The 24,009-nt window shown below is 41.0% G+C and overlaps 1 protein-coding gene across 4 annotated transcripts in view; it reads left to right on the top strand.

The window, feature by feature from the left end:
* The window catches only part of CCDC186 (coiled-coil domain containing 186), a 40,211-nt gene extending 31,818 nt beyond the window's left edge, over positions 1-8,393 (top strand). For all 4 annotated transcript variants that reach the window (XM_085319034.1, XM_085319035.1, XM_085319032.1 and 1 more), the window contains 4 exons: positions 342-422; positions 1,446-1,656; positions 3,501-3,720; positions 4,371-8,393. In XM_085319034.1, the coding sequence (XP_085175160.1) occupies positions 342-422; positions 1,446-1,656; positions 3,501-3,720; positions 4,371-4,454 (596 nt within the window). In that variant the 3' untranslated portion in view covers positions 4,455-8,393. The remainder of the gene's footprint in view (positions 1-341; positions 423-1,445; positions 1,657-3,500; positions 3,721-4,370) is intronic.
* Positions 8,394-24,009: the final 15,616 nt, after the last annotated feature.

Raw genomic sequence — 24,009 nt, 5'->3', positions numbered from 1 at the left:
TTAGTCACTTACGTAGTGGTCCTAATCAGAAATAAAATCAGATTTATCTGATTTTACTGTTCCCAGTCAGTCCTATGAAGGGTATTACCACTTTAAAATTGGGAGCTGTTGCAGGGCATAGGATTCTTAGTGGATGCTGCATCCAGGTACTTTGTGGTTGGGGATGGGGAAAGAAAGGGGGACTATTTGTTGTGTCTTTTTCTTGAGATTTTAGTTGCTGACATTCTTTCAGTTTTCAAACTTAAATTATTGCAGATCAGAGTTTGGTATGCCATGTCGCAGTATGATTCTTTTCCTCTTTAGTCTTTTGTTGGTAACCATCATTTTATTTATGCTTTCAGCACGGAGGAAATTGGATCAGATRGAAAATGGTAATTATGACAAAGAAGTCAGCAGCATGGGGAGCCGTTCCAGTTCATCAGGTAATACAGCAAATAGGGCTGGCAGAACCATCCTTTGCTCTTAGTAAGGTTGCCATGGTGTGCTGCTATGAGCCTTGCTCTTTCAGTGGTTTGTGTACATGCAGTGTGTGGGTAGTCTCCCATTAAAACTGACAAAATAGCCTTTAAGCACTAAAATGCAATTGGCTCTGAATGCAATTGTAGGTGCTTATTTTTAATTACAAGATTAAAGTTCAATATTTATATTTTCTTTCCTCTTTTAAGTGATGGCCTTTTTGTGGCTTATGTATCTGGAGGAAGCTCAAAGAGTAGAAAACCCTCTTAAATGCAGCCAGAGGCAAAACAAAAAATTAAAAGCTGCTTCCAACATTGTTTAACTGCATTATTGATAGTTGCCACTGTGTAAATGGTAAATCAATTAGTATGTTTAGAGACACTCATATATTTATGTAAAGTTCATTACTTTTTATCTAATTAGAAGTAAGAGTTGTCTTCAGCACTGAATGTCATCTGTTTTCTTCYTCAATATGTTTAAGTTTTAAACTGGTTTAATTCTGTCCAAGTATCGTAATCTTACTGTATAAAGTAGATGGAGCTTGAAATATTTGCTTTCCTTTCTGTTCTTTTCCTTGCTATTTCTAAGTGATGAATGCTGCAGAGTGTTTATGCATAGGGTTTTTGCCAGTCTGTATACAGTTTTCATCTGCTTGTAATTTTAGTGGACTCTAAAACAGATCAGTTTTAAAGTCAGCTCAGTCTAGTATAAGGTAATATTACTATGAAGGTGCTTTTGTAGGAATAAGTATTACTAGTGTAAGCACAGTTATACTAGTGAAAATATGTTCATGCTAGGGGGTATACTATTGCTTCAGCATGTATAATTAAAATGCTATCAATATTACTTGCATAGAAACTCAGTAGCATCTAGGAGATTGACATTTGAAAAAATATTTTTGTATATCCAGTAGTTTATTGGGACTGGTGGGAGACATTATACCTGGTGTAACAGCAAAAAGAGCTTTACAAATACAAATGTATTGGCAGGTTCCCTTAACGCTCGCAGCAGCACTGAGGATCGGTCGCCTGAGAATACTGGATCTTCAGTAGCTGTAGATAGCTTCCCAGAAGTGGACAAGTCTGTCTTGATTGAAAGAATAGTAAGACTACAGAAGGCACATGCTCGAAAAAATGAAAAGATGGAGTTCATGGAGGATCACATTAAACAACTAGTGGAGGAAATCAGGAAAAAAACTAAGTATGTTTTGAATTTGGTTCATATGGTTTCTCAGTTTTCAGCGCTGCAATGGTTAGAAGTAATCTGGATCTTAAGTAATTGGCTGAATGAAAACAGTTAAGACATTATTTCAGTGACAGTAGCTCTCAAAGGTATAGTTAATTTTAGGAGTGTATTTTTTTTCCCTCCTTTTCACAGCTGTTACGTAATTATGTATCTGAGTTGTTACCTTCCTATCTATGTCTTGAATCCATTACTACTAAAATTTCTCAGGAGGAATAGAATGGTGCAAAATTTTGGTAGCAAAATGATCACCTGGTTGCTGATTTGAGGTGAATCATTGCTGTTGGCTAACAAGAGTGCAGTCTGTGTGCTTTTAAAATGGTGCTGATTGTAAGTATTTGTTTCAGAATATCTGAAATATATCTGACCAAGATACTGTTTTTTTTAACAAATGATACAAGATTCCATTTGCATGGAAACCTACTCTTTCAGAGTGATGTCTGGACTATAGGGAGAGGAAGAAATTGTGGCATATACCTTTTACTGAAAAGTATCGTTAACTGTTAAGTACAGCCCTTTCTTAACATGCCTATATGCTTTTCATATGGTACCATTTCAAGGGACTAGATTACAGCTTGTGAAGACTCTTAAATAGTTTCTGTATTTATGATTTCATCTTCAGAAACCTTAAACCTCGATTCCATGTCTGGAGTCTGTAAACACTGTAACAAGAAAAAGGCAAAATAATTCAAACTACATATATGCTAAGCATTTTTTAATAATCTTTACATACTTTAATTACTTGATATCAGTTGTTCATAAGAGACTACAATTTTCAGGACTCTTTTCCTTTAAAAGTTCATAGTGTAATTTTATTGTCAATTTAACTTTCATTCAAGTGAATTGGAGAAGAGATAGCTATAAGCTGAATGGATAGTATTGCTTCAATAACTTTTCAATAACAGATGATTTTTAGCTCTGGGTCCAAGCTTAAAAATGTTAAATATTGCTGCCCAATTATCTCACACTGAAAGCATTCAGGATTTAATACCACTTACCTCACTGAGCTATTGAGAACTATCAGCCTTGCTGCAGGTCTAACCCCAGGGTCTCCAATCAGGCAGAAAGTGAGGCGTGTAATTAAAGCCGTTACTGGAAAAGTTGGTTTAAGCAGCATTTTTTGTGTGTATAAGATCTCTGAGCTTGTTTGAGCACAATAGCTAGATGTGCAGATTACCATCCTACAGTCGTTTTTCTAGCTCTTATGGCTTAATTTGTAGCACCATTTCAAATTTCAGCATGTACTGCTACACTAATGGAGCAGATCTGCCCTGTGTGCTGAGAAAGACAGCTGAGAAGACAGTAGAAAATTAAGATTAAATTTGGACATTATATCATATTTCATAAGACTTCAATTGCACAGTGTTTCAGATTTTGGGGTAACTTTAAATCCCATGTAATTGGGATTGTACCGCACATGATTTTATCTTTCAGGAAAGAGAAGTAGGTAGAAGGGGATCTTATAAGCACCTTTTTTTCTCCAGCAGCATTTAGTACTTCAAGTTCCTCTGAATGTGTAATCCTTGCACACTGTTCTATTTGCTGTGCTATCAAACATCTGTTACAGCATCTGGGTTTTTTAGGYTTTCCTCTGCACTGGAAGTTGCAGCTTCCCTTTATGTTGGTTAGAATTTGAATTTTTTGCCTTTCCAGTAAAACAGTAGTACTTGAAAATAATGAGAGAGAAAATACTTATACATGCATGTACACACATGTATAATACGTCAGGAATTTGAAATTACTTTGTCTGCCTTTTCACTGCCTTGTAATGCTATGATTTCTTTAACTTTTTTTTCCCTCAGAATTATTCAGAGTTACATTTTGCGAGAAGAAGCTGGAACACTTTCCTCAGAAGCTTCTGACTTTAACAAAGTACACTTGAGTAGGCGGGGTGGGATTATGGCATCTCTGTATACATCTCATCCTGCGGATAGTGGTCTCACATTGGAGCTCTCCTTGGAGATAAACAGGAAGCTGCAGGCTGTGTTAGAAGATACTTTACTGAAGAATATTACACTGAAAGTGAGTAAATGTTTTTTTCAGCTCATTGTGAACTGGTGATGTTTAGCATTGAGCAATCAAAGAGCACTTGAAGTAGATGACTTGTGCTGTAACGTAGTCCAGTCTGAACTTCTGTTTTGGGATCCTATCATATGATGCACTGATAGACTGGCTTCCAGCAGCAGATTTTGGACTGCTTGCACAATTGGGGAGTCTCTCTCTTCATACCCTCCTCCCATCACTGGGAATCAGTGACTTGTGTCTGGTACTGTGCCAGTAGCTGGGTATCATTTTGAGCTATTGGGGCAGCATGTTTGCTGTGATGAAAAGGTGGCAGGCTGGAAAACGTTCTACGGGTTGCTAGCTGGACTCTGCAGTATTGCAGAAGTTGGAAATCTCTTTCTGTAAGTACCACTCCCATTTAAGTGCTGTATCTTCTAGAGATAGCTCTTAGAATATTAATAACTACCTAAGACTTGTTCAGTGCTTTACATCCTTTATTGAAATGGATTTGGTTTTCCCCACCCTCAGCTAATTATTTTTGTTTGTTCTGGATACTTGAAATTTCAATCTGCTGACCTAGATAGTAATTTTAAACTTAGTGCATTTTGTGCAGATTGTCATTTTTCCTGCATTTTTATTTATTTATAATTTATTTTTTTCCTCCAAAGGAAAACCTTCAGACTCTAGGAACAGAAATAGAACGTCTTACTAAACACCAGCATGAACTGGAAAGGAGAACGAGGCCAACGTAACTAGAACTCTTACGGAATAACCAACATAAAGATGCAGAAGAGGCAGGTGCTACAGACCATTGCTTTTTTACAGTTTTTCTGAAATATGGCTACCTGCCAGCACAAGCATCCAGTACTTTACGTATACAACCTTTTAACTATACGGGCTGTCCTTCATGTGAGAGAGTCTGCAGGGTTTGGCATCAGCGTGGTTCTGTCTACTCAATAGTAGCCTGAGATGTTGCTGAATTTTACTACACACTGCATTGAGATAAAAATTTTGTTTGAAATGACATACAGACTGTTTGCAGTGCACACTGTTTTGAGTGAGTTGCAATGAAATTTTAATTTGTGCACTGTATAATTAATCACTTTTTTTAATGATAGGGGTTGGAAAAATAAAGCTGATTATTTTTTAGTTGTTGAGCATATCCAGTGTTACTGAGCTTTAAGGGCTTTCAGACATTACTTACTTCCTTGCATATTATTTCTGATATTTAGGTTGGTTAAGCGTTTTTGACATGTGCATGGAAAAATGCTTCCTCACAAAATTTGTTTTTTAAGTGAGGACCATGGTATTGCGTATTTTCTGCTGTAGGTTAACATTCAACTTGGTGTTTATTTATTTAAAAGAAGTGAAACAACATTAAAAATAAGATAAGAAACTTGCTGGTTCAGTTGTTAAGTATGTGTGATTGAAGCAATTGTCAACTCAACGAATAGTATAAACCCCTGATCTTTATGTGTGTGAATCTAAAGAATTCTTATCTCAGGTAGTTCATTACTGAAGTTCTCTGACTTTCTGCATTAACTAATAACATTTAAAAAGTAGGAGTTTAAATTGTCCACTCTTACACATGTACAGGGARACCTCCTGATTAAGTCTGTCTTCAAAATTTAAGCCCACTGAAGTTTTCTCATTAACTGTGGATAGATTAGGCAGTAAAAGTGAGAAATGAGAACTGTATTTAAGTGGATTTGCAGTCTATTAGTTGGACAATAAAAGTGGCACAGAAATCTGAGACTCTAATTTTCCTGCTGTGAAGGAGACTGTACAAAATGGCGTGAACTTACATCTGATACTTAATCCTTCAGCTACTGAGTGTGTGGTGAAGAAAGAGTATCAAGAAGACAAGATTCCAGTTTGTCACAATATCATTTTCACATTTTAATTCCAGGATTATTTACAGGTCTCTATTCCAGCAGTAAATGCATGTATTTTAATACAACATGTATTGTGTTTTGACCAAAATTTATTGATCACAACCAGAGTAGGTGACAGTGTAAATACGTATTTTGTCTTTTTTGTTAAATATTTGCACTTCCTGTTATCATGAAAAAATACTTAGTGTGCACTTAAAGTAGCTGAAGTGTTACTGTTTTAATTAGAAAGGACACTTGAAGAGAATTTTTTTTATCTTATCCCAGTTGCCATTTACATCAGATGTAAAAGAAGAGGCCTGAATCCTGTATCACAAGGGAGAAAAATTTATCAAAGCACCTAGACAGCTTAGGTGTGTGTGTCCCATTTTCAGGTGCCACTGAGTCACTTGAGTAGTTTGGGGGATTTATAATGAGCTGAATTGAGCATAAGGGCCTAATTTGGCTCTTATGAGTAGTTTGGTGCAAGACAATGAGACTTTCTTTTTACTTTAAAGATAGGCATCTCTGAAGGTGCTTGCAAGGTTAAAGCCTAGTAAGTTTTCCAGGGAGCCTTTGGAGTTTTGAATAACCAGTCCTTCTAATGTAAGAGGATTAAGTATTTGCATAAAAAGGGAGGATAAAAACAAGTGATTTAAAACTTGATGAGCACTGTAGGAACTGTGACCTTTTAACCTGGATGGGTTTTTATACATACATCTTTTTTCTTTTTTCCTTTAAAAAAAAAAAAAAAACTCCTGAGAGCAATGGTTATGCACAGTGTTAGGGAATTTTGACTTACCCAGTTATGAATTCCTGCTTTACAGTTGTTTAAGTGATGTGGAGAAGTAAGTTCCAGGTTCTTCTGAAACAGATTTGTCACAGTCTTCTGGAAATCTGAGAGCTTACCTTGAGCAAACAGGCAGTTTTTCCTGGCTGAACTAGACTTTCCGTGGAAAGAAAGAAYTTTAGGAAGAACAAGTCACATGTCAAAACATAACTTAGCTCTTGTATGTTTGTTTTCTTGCTTTAATGTGCCAGCTCTCTGGATATTTTTCAGGCATTCAACTGAATGACTCCAGTATTTTAGATGCCGTGTTAATATTGTAACCATATATGTTCTTCAGGTGTACAATGTGAATGAAGGAGGGGTGTGGTGCAGATGGAGTAAGTGCAATGATATTGTGGGATTTTTTTTAACTTTTTTGGCATGTTCTTTCTCTTTTTAAATTATTAGAGAAACCTGGTTGGTTATCCTCCTACCTGGCTGAAAATGCTGCTTCCTCTCTGTAACACTAGGTAAATTTTTGGTTATGGAGACACACAAAGCAGCCCCAAAAAATCACTTTGTTTATTGCATACTGTATTTACGTGGACCAAGGTTTTCTTCTAGATGTTTTATTTTAAACGTACCTATTAAAGATGGAAATTTCATTCTAGTTTGCACACTGGCAAATGACTAGACTAAGCAGAGAAGTTTGAGTATGTGACAGGGTCAGTTAGCAACTTTGCTTAGTAATATTGCTTATTCCTGAGAAAGAATGCTGTGTGACCACATAAATACTGCTGTCAAGTCACCTGCCTTTTTTCATGGGCTAGACTAAGTGTCAGGAATCTAATATTGTTGGTGCATATTTTTTTGGTGAAAAACTATGTAGTGGAAAACAGGCTAGTGGGTTTCTGAGGGATTCTTTTATACCGTGCACATCTAGAGTGGATGCAAGGCTTGTGCAGTAATCACATTTCACTTATTTTGGAAACTTTTTGTCATTGTTACGAATATTAGACTGAAAATTTTCCTCAGATTAAATTGTTATTTTGAAGACGGCCTGGAGCAGTTAGTTAGATATGTGCCATTGAAATTCAGTGTCCATTACATACCTAATTGCTACAGGCTTTTTTTTTTTTTTTTTTGAAAATGCCAGACTTGTAGCTAGTTGCATCCTACAGGCAGATATCCTACATCTGTTTCTTGAATACTCAGGGTGCTTTTTTTAAWGAAAACATCCCACATCCTGATGTTCTTAGAAGTCCTATGGAAAAGCTGCCTATGCTTTTCCACCCTCTGTAAAATGCAGTACTGAAGTTGGCTTAAGCCAGACCTTCCTAACTGAAGGGTACCACTTCATGCTATAAAAATCACTGATTTTTTGCTACGTAAACTTGTGCAATATTTTTAGTCTCCCAAAACCAGTGGGGATCAGCTTATGCTTGTCAGACTCKTATTCTTCACCTGTTGCTGGCAACAGCTGCAGTATCTTCAACTATTAAAACACAGCTTGCTCTTTGTAAAAATTGCCATTAAAATATTTGGTTCATAACTAGAAAAATCAGATCTCTTGCTTTCACTGAATCAAGTTTAAAGCTGGTTGCTAGCATGACACAGAACTGGGATCAAGTCCCAGTAGTCCAGAGAACAAGGCCTGATGCATCCTGTAGGAATGAGCTCAGGTATTCTTTCAGCTGTTGATGGAAACAACTGTGGTGATAAATGTTAACAGTAGGTGGCACTAGAAATCAGATTTACTATGCCTCCGAAACAACCCAAAACCTTTCAAAAGGCATATTGCTGAGTTACAGAGGGAGGAGGATAGTGTTTAGAGCTTTTTCAAGGTGGATAGGGTTTCCTTACTTCCTATTTTTGTGTTTTGACAGTGAAACTATACTGACTCTTCCAATATGTTGTCTGAATATACACAAATGTCTATTGATTTAATTAATTTTGTAGATAATGTTTCTGTATAAAGTTTTGGAAGACATCACTATACATTATGTATATATTGTACTTTTAAATAATAAACATACAAATATGTGAGCGTATGTTTCGAGTTTGTGGTTTGCATCATACCTGTTTACCACAGTCTAACTCTAGATTATGCAGAGACCTGAGCTGGCTCTTCACTTGAAGGCTTGTGGTGGTGGCAATGCGCTTGGGTAGCAGTTGTCTTCTGAGGGGAGAGTCTTCCTTCTCACAGTGCCGAAATGCCTGCGTGTGTGCCTTGTAAACATGTATGCTGAGCTAAAAGCAACTTCATTGCTAGCTGATTGTTTTTGCTAGTATGGTGACTGGGACTGCACCATTAAAGCACCTTCTTGTTTTCCTCCAGTAGGTATAACTATTTATGTCAGTATAATATAATTTGCAGTTGGAGGGCTTGCTCTCTACAGGGCAAGTCTTGCTGTGGCCTGTGCTTCTCTAAATAAGAGATGGCAGTGCTTCTTTATTGTATATCTCAGATACTGCAAGACTGTCCTGCAGCAAAGCCAGGGGAAGTAGGCCTGCACACCTTTCATACTATGCTTCAAAAGTTGTTGGAAATGGGGGTGAGGTTTCTCTATCCTAAGAACTGGTGATAGGTATGCTACAATTAAGTACTGCTGTGATTTACTGTCAATTCCAGTAAGCAGCCTTAATACTGGAATCCTGCTTTCCCTTGTGTAATGTGAATTTGACAGTACTTGCAGTAGCAAGGACCAGTTTACTTGGTTACAGCTCTACATTTGGCACATTGTTACTTGCTACTCTGTTTTATTTATTCAGATAGAGAGATAGTATCTTTTGTTATAACCATGATGATATCATTATAAGAAAAGTGATGCTATCATTGCTGGCTGTTGACTATGCCTATATTTAAAGCCCAGATCTCAGTTTTGTATAGACTGTCTTGCCCATGCAAATTAATTGTAGGGGGACAGGGAAAAAGGAAGACTGAGAAGGGGATAACTTCCAGACTATAATTTAGTATCTCCTAGAGTGCCTTAAGTGAAAGGAGGAGTCATATTTTCTGTAGCAATTTGATAACGAACTCCAACTAGCTTCTCAGGAGCAGGGTAAAGGCTCCCAGTGTGTTTTCTAGTTACTATTATTTGTATGGCCATATGCTGGATTTGTTTTGCAGTTAACTCACTGCTGTTCTGTCAGCCTTTTCCATTGGGAGCAGATGCAGCTCTAGATGAGACCAAACATCAAGATTTATTTGTGCTTCCAGTAGTTTACACTGCTGTTTGGAAACAGCAGCTGAAAGTGAAGTTTCCTCAAATACAAATCTTGGCTTTGTTATTTGCAAGTAGCCATTTGGCAAACAGCTACTCATCCTCGTTTTACAGGTAGATCTGCATTTCAGACTGGAACAGAACAGCTATATTTGCAGAGGAAGGGTTCTCCCAGCACAACAGTGTTAAGTACTCAGCCTTGAAGCAAGCCAATCTGATATGGTGCTATTGGGTAATAAATATAGAACTTGATGCTAGCAACTTGTCTAGCTGAGAAAGAAAATCATTGCTACTTTCTTCTCTCACTCTCTGTCCTATTTTAAGATTTTTTTTTTTAACAGAGATAGAGTTGGGGTTTTGTTATTGCTGTTTTCAGACTATTTTGCACTAAAGCACAATCCTAGACTCTGCAAGATTTTTGCATGCATAAATGTAGCTGTTGAAGAGTGAGCACTTCTGAACAACTTGTTCTCATCTAATGTTTGTAAATAAGCCATTCAATATGTTCATAGCTGTTTTGCCTTAGTGGGTGCCCTGTAGTTGGGAGAATGTCTATCCTTCCAGTTTTTCAGGGCTCTTTACCATGTGCAGCTGCCTGCTRTCTTGGGAGGGCAGCTCTAATGCCTCAAGTGAAGCACCTAGCTGACTGAAGGGTTGGATTCATTCTGCTCTGAATGCCTGTGGGCTGCTTAATCTCATGAGAATGCAATAAGGCAAATTAACACATGAAATCACTGAAGAGTCTCTAAATTCTAGCTAAATGCTTGAGTTTTTACACAAGATGGGAGAGTACAGCCTAGCAAGAAGAGCTAGTCCCTTTGAAGTCTCTGAGAAGTCCTTGAATACTGCCCTTAGCTGTCTAACCTGTGGTTAATCAGGGGCAGGTCCTGCCTTTGAAGATGGAGAWAGCTTGACGCAAGCTATGAGGTTTAGGGCAACATTCTTTCAAGCTATGGTCTGTGATTTCAGAGTAGCTTTATGAATTGCTCCTGACTATTCTTGCCTCAGTGCTGTAAGCCCCCACAATCATCTGACAGAAGTGTTTGTGGGGCTGCACTGTAAAAGCAGCTAGTTAAAAATACTGAAAGAAAACTATTAGATCTAAAATTATTTTAACTCCACTCAAGGCTGGACACAGGAGAAAGTGAGAATTCTTTATATCAGCACTGCAGGCAAAAGCAGAGTATGGCAAGGCTGTGGCCGAAGAAAAGCAAGCTTAGTGCCAGTCGGTTTAAATCTGTTTCATGGCTCTGCAGGTTCCCTGGAAACTTTGGCAAGTCAGAGGCTGAAAAAATGTGGCCTCAGGCTCAGACCTGCAACCTGCTAATGCTGTAAGTGACTTGTACCAATCATCTGGTCTTACTTCACTGTAGTAATTAGATTACAGGAGAAGTATTGATGAGACAGACTCTAGAAAATGTTTAAGGACTTCACTCTTTTGGAGATGGAAGTGGAAGAGGTTTTACACCAATGAAGTGACAAATCAGAAAAAGCTAGTATCAGCCTATCATGGATTTAAAGTTGGGAGTGACATGGGCTACTGGCAACTTGGCTCATGGTGTCCATTTCCTGTTCCCTTCTGCTTGCCTGTGAACTGGTGTCATCTGGCCCTAGGGCTCAGTCAGCCGATGGGGATGGTTTACACAAGGGACAGGACTCCACTGTGGCAGGGCAGATCTAGGGCTGGCCCAGGGCTCTGGGTGAAATGTATGATGCTGGTGAGGCTGTTGCCCACAGCTGTCTGCCTACTCCTCAAGCTGTGCAGCTGTTAGCCTGTTCAATCAGCACCTGACCCACTCACTGTTCAGCCTTTTGAAGCCAAGCAAAAATAGTAACTGTTGCTCATGACAAGCTCATGCTGTGACCTGTAGGGCATCAGAGACGGTTGACCCCCCGAGTCGCCTGTGCTGCAAAACAGGAACTCCTTGAAGGAGGCAGGAGAGCTGGCRGCAAAAAGGCTGTGTGCCTCCAGGTAAGGCGTCCTCCCCCAGCATTTGCAGCCCCTTGTTTCATTTGGCTTTATTTAGACATTTCTGGGCATTAGAAATACCCAGCTAGAGCCAAGCAGGCGTTTTCGATCAGGAAGGGCTGGCGGAGGAAAGTTTCTGCTTTGTAAGCCAGTACAGTGAAGTGAGTAAAGATCACTGCAGGTATCTGCGGCCCTGGGAAGCCAAGCTTTGAAGCCCTTGCTGTTGTTCTTGAGTCTGTACCAGAGAGGCCCTGCAACCTTGTCACTAAACTTGTCACCAAGACAGGCTGATGGCAGAAAACTGCTACCACGTTGGCACTTCACAAATTTAGGTGCACGTTTAAATCAGGACCTGAAAAACAACAGGTTGAACCAACTTTGTCTGCTCCTAAGAAAGCTGAAGCTCTTGGAAGAGAAGTGATTGATTTGGCAATAAGCGTGTAGCACCAAGATCCCAAGTTCCTTCTTTCTTCCCCTCTCCCCCTTTTTTTTTGTAAGACCTGATTTATGTTAATTTTTCCTCTCTGACTTCCCTTATTGTCTTTAAAGGCTGCTCGTTGATGATGAGAGTTAAACTATTTAGATTTTGACCTTGCTCAATTGGTTGCACAACACATCCCTTGCTGGTAGTGGTCACCTTGTGATGTCAAATTCACTGCAACGTTTCTTTTGCTCAAAAAGCATACACAGGCACCTGCAAGGCATAGTGAGGCATGGTAGCAGGCAAACTCTGTCCCATCCACACTGAGCGAGAGCATGATTTAGCCTTTCTTGGCTGCAGCGGTAGCTGGAGCAACGGAAACCTCCTCAAAGGCTGGGGCATGCAAGCCAGTATGATTTCTCTTGAGAGCAATAAATAGAGGGACTTAGGTTTAATTAATTGTGTGTCAGAGCAAATGTTGAAAACAAACTTCCCAACTCGAAGCAGTAAGCTTAGCACCAGCTGCTGAGGGAGGTTTCTGGCAAGAAAGGCAGTCTTGGATAGACAAGCAAGGAAGCGAGGCACTTCCGAAGGGTGACTTGGGCCAATTACACAGGGCTCCTTCTCCAACCCCCATCCCTGACTGTGCAGGGAGCATAGGGCCAGGACACGGAGAAGCAGTTTGCCTGACAGGCACCTTCCTTTGTAGGTGCTTTGTGAACTGAAGAGGAACCCCTCTTGGACACAACAGCAGAGAAGGGGGAATTTCAGCTGGGATCTTGATCCCTGATATGTGTAATGATGAAAAAAAATCATACGTTGTCCAAAATATGAAGGTTCCTTAGAGTTTACAGTCTTCTGTCCACTAGGGACCCAATGTATGCAACAGTACAGGGACATCTGAAGGACCTTACATTCCTTTACCAACCTGCCAGCTCACCAGTTAGGGGAAACCTTTAAACAGGAGTGAGGTCAGCCAGAGTAGCTGAGGCAGAACTGGAAAAGAAGGCAGCTCTCTAGTTATGTCAGCTCTGTTGTGACTGCCCATCCAGCCCTTCTCTCCCTAGAGAGATGCCAAATTTGGCTGCATTAGCTGTGTCTGTGAAGGTCTGGCCCCTGGAAAGTGGAAATCTGAGCTTGCACTGTCGGGAAGATGGAGCAGACACTGCAACAAATCTTTTCTTTGTGAGACTTTTCTATGTGCAACTTGCCTGTGAATTGAGGAATTGAGCTTGTTTGTGACATGTTGAGATTAGACCTGAACAAAAACTCTATTTCTGAAAATACCATACTTTAAAATAAATAAATAAATAAATAAAATAAACTTAGTTTATTGTTGAGCCTTTGGTAGGTTTCAGAAGGCAAGTTTAGGTTAGTCACTGTTACTTATGGTATCAGGAAAAACAAGCTAGTTAAATACATGATAAAAACAAAAAACTTGTGTGAGAAAACTCACTTGCTTTCTAACTACTAGCTACTGTTATTACCTTGAACACAGCTGAACACTCTTCTGAGCAGCCCTGAGTAGGGAGAAACTATCTTAGTCAAGTAGAAAAGTTTTAAAATTAAAATATGAGGGAAAGGAAAGGGCTGAGAAGTGTCTAGTTGGGAAAAAGCCAAGATAAAAATGGAAGACTTTGTTTTTTAAAAAAGGGTTTGCTTTTTGGAACAGACCAAAGTCCCGATGTGAGAAGAAGATGTCTGAGTAGTGTGGATGAGCTAGCTCGCACGGTGTTGCCTGCTGAAGAGCTCACAGCAAACTGGTGTTCATGGACAGAGCCACAGCATTTTCTCTTCTTGACAGGAGTGGGCAGTTTGGACTGCCCACTGCAAGTCCAAATCTAAAGTGCAGCTCAAAGCACAATCTTAACCTTTCCATATTAAACTCTGGAGCATCCAAAAGATTTTATTTAAGTGGAAATTTATGAAAAAGAAACAGAAAAGGCTGACTGCTCTTGGCAGTGTGGCACAGAAATTGCTTTTACAAAATATATTTACTTTGGAGGTTCCTTTCACAAAGCATCTGCCTGTGTTGGACCTTGTCAGCTCCGAAGCCCATCAATTTTCCTTTCCCCTCTTTCTTACCTGTATTCCTGTGAGTTTGATGCCTCCACAGAAAGCCAGAAAGTCCAGCCTCTGCCAGACCTCACTCAGATTCTTGATTATTTAATTGCATTTCTACTGAGGAATAAGGCATGTACTTGTAGGAATGATCTACCCAGTTCAGCTTTGCATGGGCCTACCCAGAAGCTGTGCAACGCAAAGGGAAGTGCTTCGAGCACTGCTTTGTCTCAGAGTAATTGCCAGTTCAATTTCTTTCCTACTTCTTCCTAGATCTTATGACAAGAACTCACGAGGACAGCAAGTTGCTTGCAGTTCTAGTTTGTTGTTAGGTTCCTGGATGCCAAAGGTTTGGAGAATTTACTCTTCTCAGTGAGAAGAATGACATAAGCCATACTTTCCCCCAACGTGTAGGCCAACCACATTCCCACAGTCCTAGGCTAATGGTGGGATGCCTGGGCCAAGAGGAGAGAGCTGACTTCCATCCATGCTCCTTGTCTCCATCCCACTCATGTCGCGAAGGCGCTGTTTGCTGGTGCCCCTTGAAAGCGAAGGTGGCTCACTGGGCCCATCAGCCAGGTGCCCCTTGCATGCTCCATCTCTGTGAGTGTCCTGCAAAAGCACTGCAGGCATGAGCACCATGTGGGGCGCTCCTGGCAGGACATGCCAAGAGGAATATAATCAGTAATATAAGAATATAGACAGCTCTGTACTGGCAAGCTATACATGTCTGATTTAACTGTCAGCTCTTACAAGGGAGGGGAGATTGTATTGTAACAGTACTGAGGACAAAAAATGGAAGAACTTGAATGTGAATGCACCAAGAGCCCTGCACTAATGTTGTGGGAAGTTTGTGATACCTTCAGAGCAGAACAGCTAGGACTAGAGAGGGATTTGAAAAATAATTGAGGGAAAAATATAAGCCAAAATTCGTTCTTTTGGAAAGGTGTGCATACAAAGGGAGACATGCAAAATGCTACAGTAGAGCTGTGGATGCAGTGAAGAAAAAGCACTGCAAAAGAACTGCCTCAAAAGTAACTATTTATCATTTACAGTTCATTTAAAAATCCTTTGTACTGCTGCTTGCAAAAGTCTGAAAATGGTTAACATGCCAAGCACATGCATCTATCACGCTGGTAATGCTGCATCATCATTTTCTGGTGTTTCTGTTCTTCTGTCCATACCTGTCTCGTGTCTTGTGTGAAGGTTGTATCAGAAACACTTGGGGACAGGGACAGTTGGGTTTTGCCTATGCAGAACCTAGCGTGAATTGTTCCGGGCTCTTGCCTGGATCTCCTAGACACTACTACCAAGAAGAAAAGCTTAAAGGTTTCACATACCAAAATTAAGGGGAAAAGAAATTATCTTGGCCTTTGTGAACTAGCAAGGAGAGAATTTCAAAATAAGTACTTTGTAAAGTTTGGACTTTCAGAGGCAAGTGCAAGGTACACAAAAGAGGGAAACTGAGTGTGCAGCTAGCAGGTGTACAAGCTTGCAAAGATGCCTTCGCAGTAATGCCAAGGAAATCAAAATTGCAGCCAAGAAAAACAGTTAAAGTGATGCAATGACATAATTCAACTGCTGCCAGTAGAATACAAATTACTTGCAGGACAATCAAGAAGAAAAACACCTATGATATTCATTTGTGTAATACAGATGGAGACCCCATGATTCACAGGTAAAAATGGGTGATTCTTTGAACCTATAGACACAAGAACAAACACAAATAAAACAAACGACCTAGCTTAAAGCGATGTTACAATAAAGGGGCCTGATGGAGCAGATGTTGTTTACAGCTGTCTCCTCTCCTTGCTGTGTGGCAACACACCATTTGAATGAGAGCAAGACCTCAATATTACAGAAAGCACCAACCAGACCTTTCTCTGAGGAGTGGCACTGAAGCAAGAACAAAGAATGCACGCTCAGATTGGTAAATTTTTGGGTAGATTAGTTTTAAACCCACCACATCTAAAACTACAATTACAGCAGATCCATTTAGTGAGCAGAACAACCTAAGAAAGCTAGGCTTCTGCACCAGGATGCTACATCTTGCTCAAACAAAGAGTCATGCTGAAGCTGGGTAAAGATGAGATTAGTGTCATCTGCTTTTAAAAATAGAAGGAATGCACTCCACTGAGGGCTTTGAGATCTGCTTGAGAGATGTCCTAGCAGCAAGATAAATTCCACTGGTTGCACTGCAGATAGGAGATACAGGTTACATTGCCCAGACTTCTGCTCCATGCCTTTCACAGGTTATGAAAATATTGTGGTCCCAGCAGTGCTTTTGCAAGCAATGCACTCAAGTAATAAACTAGGCATGAGAAAATGCAAATGTAGATCCACATAAAGATACGAACCTCCTTGTTCAGACCCACTCCTATATTTTACTAAAAAGTAGTGAGCAAACATGTCTTGATGAGGGAGTAAAATGCATTTTATTCACCCAATACCCTTTCTTAACTGAATATACTTCTGGGGTATCTGCTGATTATTCATGTTTCAGAGCTTCATCTTTATTTTAGACCTTAGCACAAGTAACATGATGAAATGCCTGATAAGAAGGAGAGGGGAAATGCATGCACAATACAATATGTTTCCATCCAAATCTCAGTTCCTCTTAATGCAGAGGACCTACAGGGCACAGTGTTACTTGGGCTCAAATATAAAACTCCTGGTTGTAGAGCACTGTGAAATTGGTAAGCAGAGATTTATATTTTTAAACACAGACCTTAGTTACCATTTTCTCAGAAATGCCTAGGAGATTGCTGAACTTACACTTTGAACAGGGAAGCAGGGTGTAGGCACAAGCTCATTTAAGGTTGGAAAGGAAGTCTGTGGTGAACCTCAGGCTCAGGGAACTGATCTACATCCACAAAACTGCCCTTGCCCCACAGGCAGCCACAGGCCCAAACAGCAACTCAATAGAAAGGATCTCAGCAAAGACTTTTTGCAATTTTTGTGGTAATGTGAGCATCTAGACAGGGTCAATCCCACTGACGAGTCACTTCACATCCTAGACACTTCACAGACCTGTCCTGGTCTTTCCCCTCATCCTCTCCTCCCCCTCCACTTCCGTCTCCCCCATATAAAATGTTTTTTTTTGTCTGCTGCTTTGGGACCTACAGATCTATGAGTAAAAAAGGGACAAGCAAAATCTAGAGTAAATCAGTCTACAGAAAGTACTCAAGAACAAAAGACTGATTTTAATGCCCAGTTTTGAGCAAGTTTGGCCGTTAGCTTCAGGAAGTCTTCATCATTTATGTAGAGGAGGAAGCAGATGGAAATCATAGAATTAATTTGACCTGAAGAGTTTGTGTTATGGAAAAACACTCGAGTCAGGCCCCATTGCTCAAAATTACAGACCTAGGGATAAAATAAGCCACGTGTGGTGTACAAGTATGAGCATGCCGGATGCCATTTCGCAGCCTTCTGAACTGCACATTTCCTTAAGTGTTGGTTCTGTGCAGGAGAATCTGAGGCCTGTAGGAGCTTTTCTATTTTCTGTCCTTCAAGGAATAGGATTAGCAACATGAATATTCCCTGTGAAAGCCAAGAAATTGAAGAACTGGTAATACTGTCCCTTGTCTTCGGGTGGGATCTGTTTCAATCAAAGTAAAAAGAGTGCAGCTCCATCTAGAGAGAGAGCCCAGGGCACCAAAGTGTCCATAAGGGCAGTGTCGGGCTCTAATTATTGCCGGTGTACCCTCGCTGTGCTCCCAGCTGAGAAGAAACGACTTGAAACTTGGCTAGCATTTATTTTATAGGTCTGAGGTTTCTCCAGCTCTGAAGGTGTGGCAGACACCGAGATCCTGGCCAGGACTATGAAGGGGAAATAAGTTTTGGCCATGATAATAAACTGTTTGTCGGCTGGGGTGCACCCAGGATACAGGCACATCACAGTGCCTGTTGGTGCTATGCAGATCCGAGGACACACCAGCACTGAGCACCTGCCTACTAGCCAGGCCTGCTGTTGTCAAAATAGAGAATGATCCTTTCCCCAGATCAGAGGACGCTTTCAGAGGACAGGTGAGATCAGGGACAATAGGAAATACCCCAGGAGAAGGGGAGAAGACAAGAGTTTTAAAGGACATGGTAGTGTTCTGCAACACTGTAGTTGTACCTTGCATTCAAGTCACTGTTACATTGACTTCATGTGTAGGAGCCTCAGATAGGGGATGGTTAACAGAGAAAGCAGCTGCTGTCCTACAACTCGTATTTTGTAGATGATGTAACTAAAGGACAGAATAAACTGCAAGGATTACCAAGAGGAATTAGCACAACTGGAGTTTGTTGTGCAATTCTGTCACCAGTGGAGGGAAAAGAGTTGGGTTAGTAGCTGTTAGACTCAGTGAATTCCTCAGGCCAGAGGGGACCCTGGATCCAAACCCTGCTCAAAGCAAGCCCAACTTCAAAGTTAGGTCAAGGTTTGAACATCCACAGGGATGGAGATCCCACAGCCTGCCTGGGACCTTGCTTCACCTTTTGTATGATAATGTTAGTGAAAATGAAGACTGCCTTCCCTACAAACCCTAAAGTCACTAAAGACAGTAATTAGATCTCCCTCACCTTCTGCTCTCCAGCCTGACAAAACCAGCTTGCTTGTGGGAGCCAAGTCCCATGGGAGCTGCAAGAGTCTCTTGTTTTGCAAGGGCCAACAGATCACAAATGTAAGCTTGGTAGCAAACACTCTTTTTAAGATCATGGGTAGCAATGCAAACCCTACTTCTCACTTCTTTCCATTTCATGTAAGAGCAAAGCCAGGTGACAGCTACAGTGATAGCTGTAACTATTTAAAGTCAGGGGCCTTTGTAATTCTCTGAGCTTTGTGTAGAGTTTGGTGGCAATCACAGTAGGCCATGCTCAGTTCCCCTCACTTTGAGATTTTTTTTTTTAAACAGTCTCTGAGTTTAAGGATCACTTCTTTTGATCTCCCTTACACACTCTGAAGATGCTGACTGAGGATTTTTTAAAGATGATGTATCCAGGCCCTTCGGCTAATTTGGGGGGCTCTTGCAGTCAGGGAGTCCACCGTTCTTTTCTCTCATGCTTAAGACATTTGCAAAAGCAAATGTAGTGTAGCAGAGAGACCATGGAGAGCTGAAACCTGCTACCTTGGGAAACAAACTCCCCGTTCAAGGCTGCCCCTAAGTTGGCAGCAAGAAATACTATAAAATATATACTTACTGCTCCTGTAAATGTTATTAATGGGTTGGCAGAGAAAAGGTTAGTCTCAAATTTCTTTTGTCCCTCCAAGCGAAAAACTATGTCTTGTTGTGTGACAAACAGACATAGGACCTCTCTGTGAAGCCTTAACATCGTCTCTGCATGCCCCACTCCTGTAACGTTGCAGGGCATACTTGAGCAGGGTTTGACTTTCATTCTTGTTACAGAGCAATCCAGGGGCAGTAGGGTGTTTGAGAATTCAGAGCCAAGAGATGGACTAAAAGGGGCTTGGGACATGTGTCCCACCATGGCTTCAGTGATGCTGAGAAGACAGACCAGTGACCAAGTCCAAAACAAGGTCATGGAAGGTTTGTTTTCCCATTGCAAAATGCTTTCTGCATTTCTCCCCAGTGAGTTCAATTTGCAGAAGCATTTCTGCCTTTGGCTTTGTCACCAGAGTATGCTCAAGCAGCGTGGCTTTTCCATGTGGGCTCAGCTCAGCTTTGAGGACAAGTGCTATACATGCAAAGGAGCCACAAACTTCAGAACACAGCTAAAAACAATGCAGTTATTTATCATTCTTTTGCTCTGAGTGAATATAAATAAGCTATGCATTAATTCACATTAACATGCTGAACATTGATTCTGTTCATTCTTGGCATATCTGGACTTTTCAAGACCAGACTTTTCAAAAGCAGCAGCCAAGAGATTCATAAAGAAGTGGGGAACAGTGCTTTGTGCCTGGTTGATTAGAGACACTTAAGGAACACGGGATTTGCCTTAACAGACTCATCTAGTTCCCTATCCTGCCTACAGCAATGACCTATGTTCTCTGCTGAACATGTCAGAGCTCTCTGATGCACAGATGAAAAATTCTTTCCTGATCCTCTAGTGATCTTGTGTTTGGAGGCAAAATACTAGTAGTTTGTATTCAGAAGAGGCAGGAGAATCTTTATCAGAATGAACCCCACAAATTTCATGGAATTCCACCCATCCAGCCAGCATTGCAAAATTTAGTATGGGCTTCACACTAACCTCCCAGGACGAAGCCAGCATTTTACCACTGCGTTCAGCAGGGAACGAATTGCGCTGTTCTCAAGGGATGCCCAAGTAGCACAGGCAGGAAGAGTCTCAAGAATCCCAGTGCACTCTCTGGAATGAAATGACAGGGTTTATGGCTTACTGGTGCTCCAATATTGGTTGTCAGTCATCTTTTATGTAAGTCTTAGAAATTATTGTAGAAGTCACTCATTCCCTTTCTTTTTTGGTGGTGTGGCGGGGGAGTGGAATCCAATTGAAAAACAGCTGACTACAATGTTGTCAGGAACAAACTTACTGCAATTTAAACACCTGTACTTTGGTTTTTTTTGGCTTATAACACAGTCTGAGTCATAGCCTGTCTTGGAGTTACAGTAAGCTATACTGTGATACTCTCTTTCCCTGTGCAAGGAGATGCACTAGTGAGTCATTTCCAAATCTCCAACCAGAAGAGGTGTTGCTGTGACTTTGAGATGTGTTAGAAAAAGGAAATGGGAAGAAAAATCCTTAGTTTATCCATAAGGCCAGCTTCATCCAGCTGCAACTTGAATTATTTAAAGAGGCCACTTTTGTAGTTGTATGGGTAGTGGAAGGTGAAATGGTACTTTTTTACACGGAAAGACATACAGAAAAGGCATATATAATAGGGCTAAGGATACCCTTTCTTCATCTCACTCTGGACTGTGGTCCCACAAGCACTCAGCATATTGTACCCAGCTAACTGCTCTTATGCATGATGGGATGATGGCAGTCACGGGAAGTTCAGTGACGAAATGTCTAAGTTCAATCATCTTGTCCCATCTGGTATGGTTCAGAGCACCATGTCAGGATGTGAAGGGGGGTTAGCAAACACAGGTAGCCTCTCAAGCTGCTTTAACTTGATCATCTGTTTGCCTCAAAGCAAAAGCATTTTGTAAAATGCAACCACTCTGCAAAGTAAACTTATAGGCAGCGAGTCTTTGAGATAATCACAATCATATTCTTGGGGGTAGTTGAAAAGTTACTACAACAAATGTGTGATAAAAGCCTTTCCATTCCGCTGCCACCAGCATCTGCAGAAACACTTCTGAATGTCATGATTCCTTTGTTGTTTAAAATGATTCAGCAGTAGACTCTCAAACGGTCTTCATCTGGTTAAAAATAGTTGTTTGCCTCATATGGCTTTAGCATGGTACTCTCAACTGTAAAATRTTCCACCTTCCAAAAAAATAAGAGTAAAAAGCAAAAGGGAGCTTTCACACATCATTACTCACAATGGTTAGGCCTCCAGAGCTCATTCCAAGCCTATCAAAGGAGGAGAGGCCAGCTTGGAAAGCAGGAAAGCAAGATATTGATGTTATTGCTTGGTGCTCAGCAGGTTCCTGTGAAGTACTGTCCTATACACAAAAGCAGTCAAGCTGACGGGTCACTCTGTTTCCCAAAACAAAACACTAATTTACTTCCAAGAAATATTTATTCATTGGATTTCTGAAGTACAGCAAGAGCTTAGTCATAGCAGCTGAATGTCTCCTGATATCAGCAGAACATGCTCCAGGAGGCAATCAGTATAACCCAATTAGCTGAACCACACTCTACAGTCAACACACAACACTGAGGCAAGACAGTTCAAGAGCCTTCGGCCTTTGTCAGATATGTCAGGCTACCCACTCTCCATATGCACAGACCAGGGATGGACCTTCAGGACATGTGATGTATTGGCTTTCTTTTCATTATGTCAGTAAACAGAATGTGTTTTAGGGAAAAAGAAGTATTGTGATTGCAATAGTGGACAGAAGGTGCAGATAGGTTATTTCTCACAGTGCTGTAACATGATGCTTGAATGTGGTTGCCTTCAGGCCCTGCAGCTGGGACCTATCTGTGTGGTGCCACAGTGGTGTTACAGGGCAGCATTTCTGAGGCACAAAAGAGTGCTAAATGGAAAGTGCTTTGTGTCCAGCCTACTGGGCTGCGGCTGGGTGGAGGTGGACAGTGCTTCTGCAGTGCCCATAGTCAGCTCCAGATGCACCTGTCTTGTGTGGGATTCCAGCTGAAGAGTAAAGGAAGCACAGATGGGAAGACTGAGATGTTTTGCCACATGGCTCTGGTTCAGAAGAAAGAACCACTTGCAGTGAGCAGCAGATGTGTTCATTGTGTTTTTTCCCATTTGCTGAGCATAAAACGGCCTTAGACTTGGTGATGCTTGGTCGCTTTCAGAACTGAAGAACTTCAAAGATGCCAGAGGAAGGGGGAAGTATCCCTCTTTAGCTCCATGTTTCACAGCATCAGAAGCTGACTTTAGAAGCTGTATGACAAGTTGTTAGTTAATGCCCGCATTAACTCATTTTTCCTGAAAAATACACATGCTATGCATGCAGGGCAGTCCTCTGCTCTTTTTGACAAGGTGATATGTTAAATCCTGCTCCCTGGGCTGTGGCAATTCATTTTTGCTGGAATACAGTCAGGCTGCGGATGGCAGCTGTGGGAACTGCAGGAACTCTGCACTGTGCTACAGTCAAATCCTAGCCAACATCAGTGGGGTAGGATTTTACTACAAAGTCAAATCTCCCATAAAGGCCTAACTGAGCCAAGTGCTGCAGCGAGTATGTAAGAAGCTCTGAGTACCCATCTCTGCCAACAAGCAGAATTCACTGACACTGCTGTTACATTTAAGAGGGCCTTAAGCATTCCTTTTGCAAAGCTCCATCTCCCGATATTTATATCTAGACTATAAGTGTTTGCTCTGGGTTAGTCTTGATGACACAAAGGATGAGCCTAGAAATGAATCACTGTTACAGATAAATTAATGCCTTGAAAGAGCACAGAAAGGGTCCAAATTTGCTAGCTTCGGAGGCCCACTTGCATGCCAACAGTTGTGTTTATGGGAAGGGACTTTTTCACAGGCCAACAATTTTAATGCACACCAGGCCTTACACAATTTTTATCTCCATTTAAAATATAATGTATTTTATATGATAAAGTTTGAAGTCTGGCTTTTGTGCATGAATGAGACAGTTTCCATAATATTTTTTAATAAGCAGAGACATTTTATTTTGATCTCATGGGGCATGAGTCAACTCCTATTTGAGGCCACTCGAGTCCTCCCAGTGACCTTCCTGGGGGCTGGCTAATTGGGCAGCAGAGGTCTGACGCACTGTAGGTGGCTGGCTAGCATGACCTGTTGAGCCTTAGGGCAACTCAAAAGAGCAGTTCAATCCAAAGAGCCTTGATTAGGAAATTACATCCATAACATTCAGTGTACTTGATGGAAAAACAATGTTTCTGCCCTAAAAAGGCAAATGCCGTGACATCACAAGCCTCCCCCGGCCAAGTCAACAGCAATAGGCATTCAACCCTGCAAGATCCCTGAAGTTCACCCATCTGAAGCAGATGCCAAGTCCCTTACTTTGAAGGCTACAGGATTTAGGGGTTCCTTGATTTGACCTAGCTCTTTGAGTGGAACAAGCATGGCTCTAGGTTGCCTGAATTACATGGATCAAGTTCTGCACACTCACAAATGTAAGCAGGCTCCATGAACCTGACCCAGCCTCTCTTGGGAGTGCTGCCTGCATTGCACTGCTGCATGGCAGCACGAGCAGAGAAGTAGCACTGATTTCAGTGAAGACAACAAAACACACAGAAGATGCAAGGATGGGATCCCACTTAAATTCAGGCATGTGTTTATCCAGTATATATGAATTTTATTCCTCCTTCTTAAGGACTGTGGGAAGAGTAATTTCTTTTCTGGCAGATGCAAGTTTCTGCAGAGAAAWCCAAGGTTCCCCAGCTCAGCAAAACTGCAGCAATTTACCTCA

This window comes from Rhea americana, unplaced genomic scaffold, assembly GCF_003343005.1.
Source record: "Rhea americana isolate MKP2758 unplaced genomic scaffold, rheAme1 scaffold_57, whole genome shotgun sequence".
Lineage (NCBI taxonomy): Eukaryota > Metazoa > Chordata > Aves > Rheiformes > Rheidae > Rhea > Rhea americana.
The sequence above is the reverse complement of the archived record's forward strand: the minus strand, read 5'-3'. Positions and strand labels throughout refer to the sequence as shown.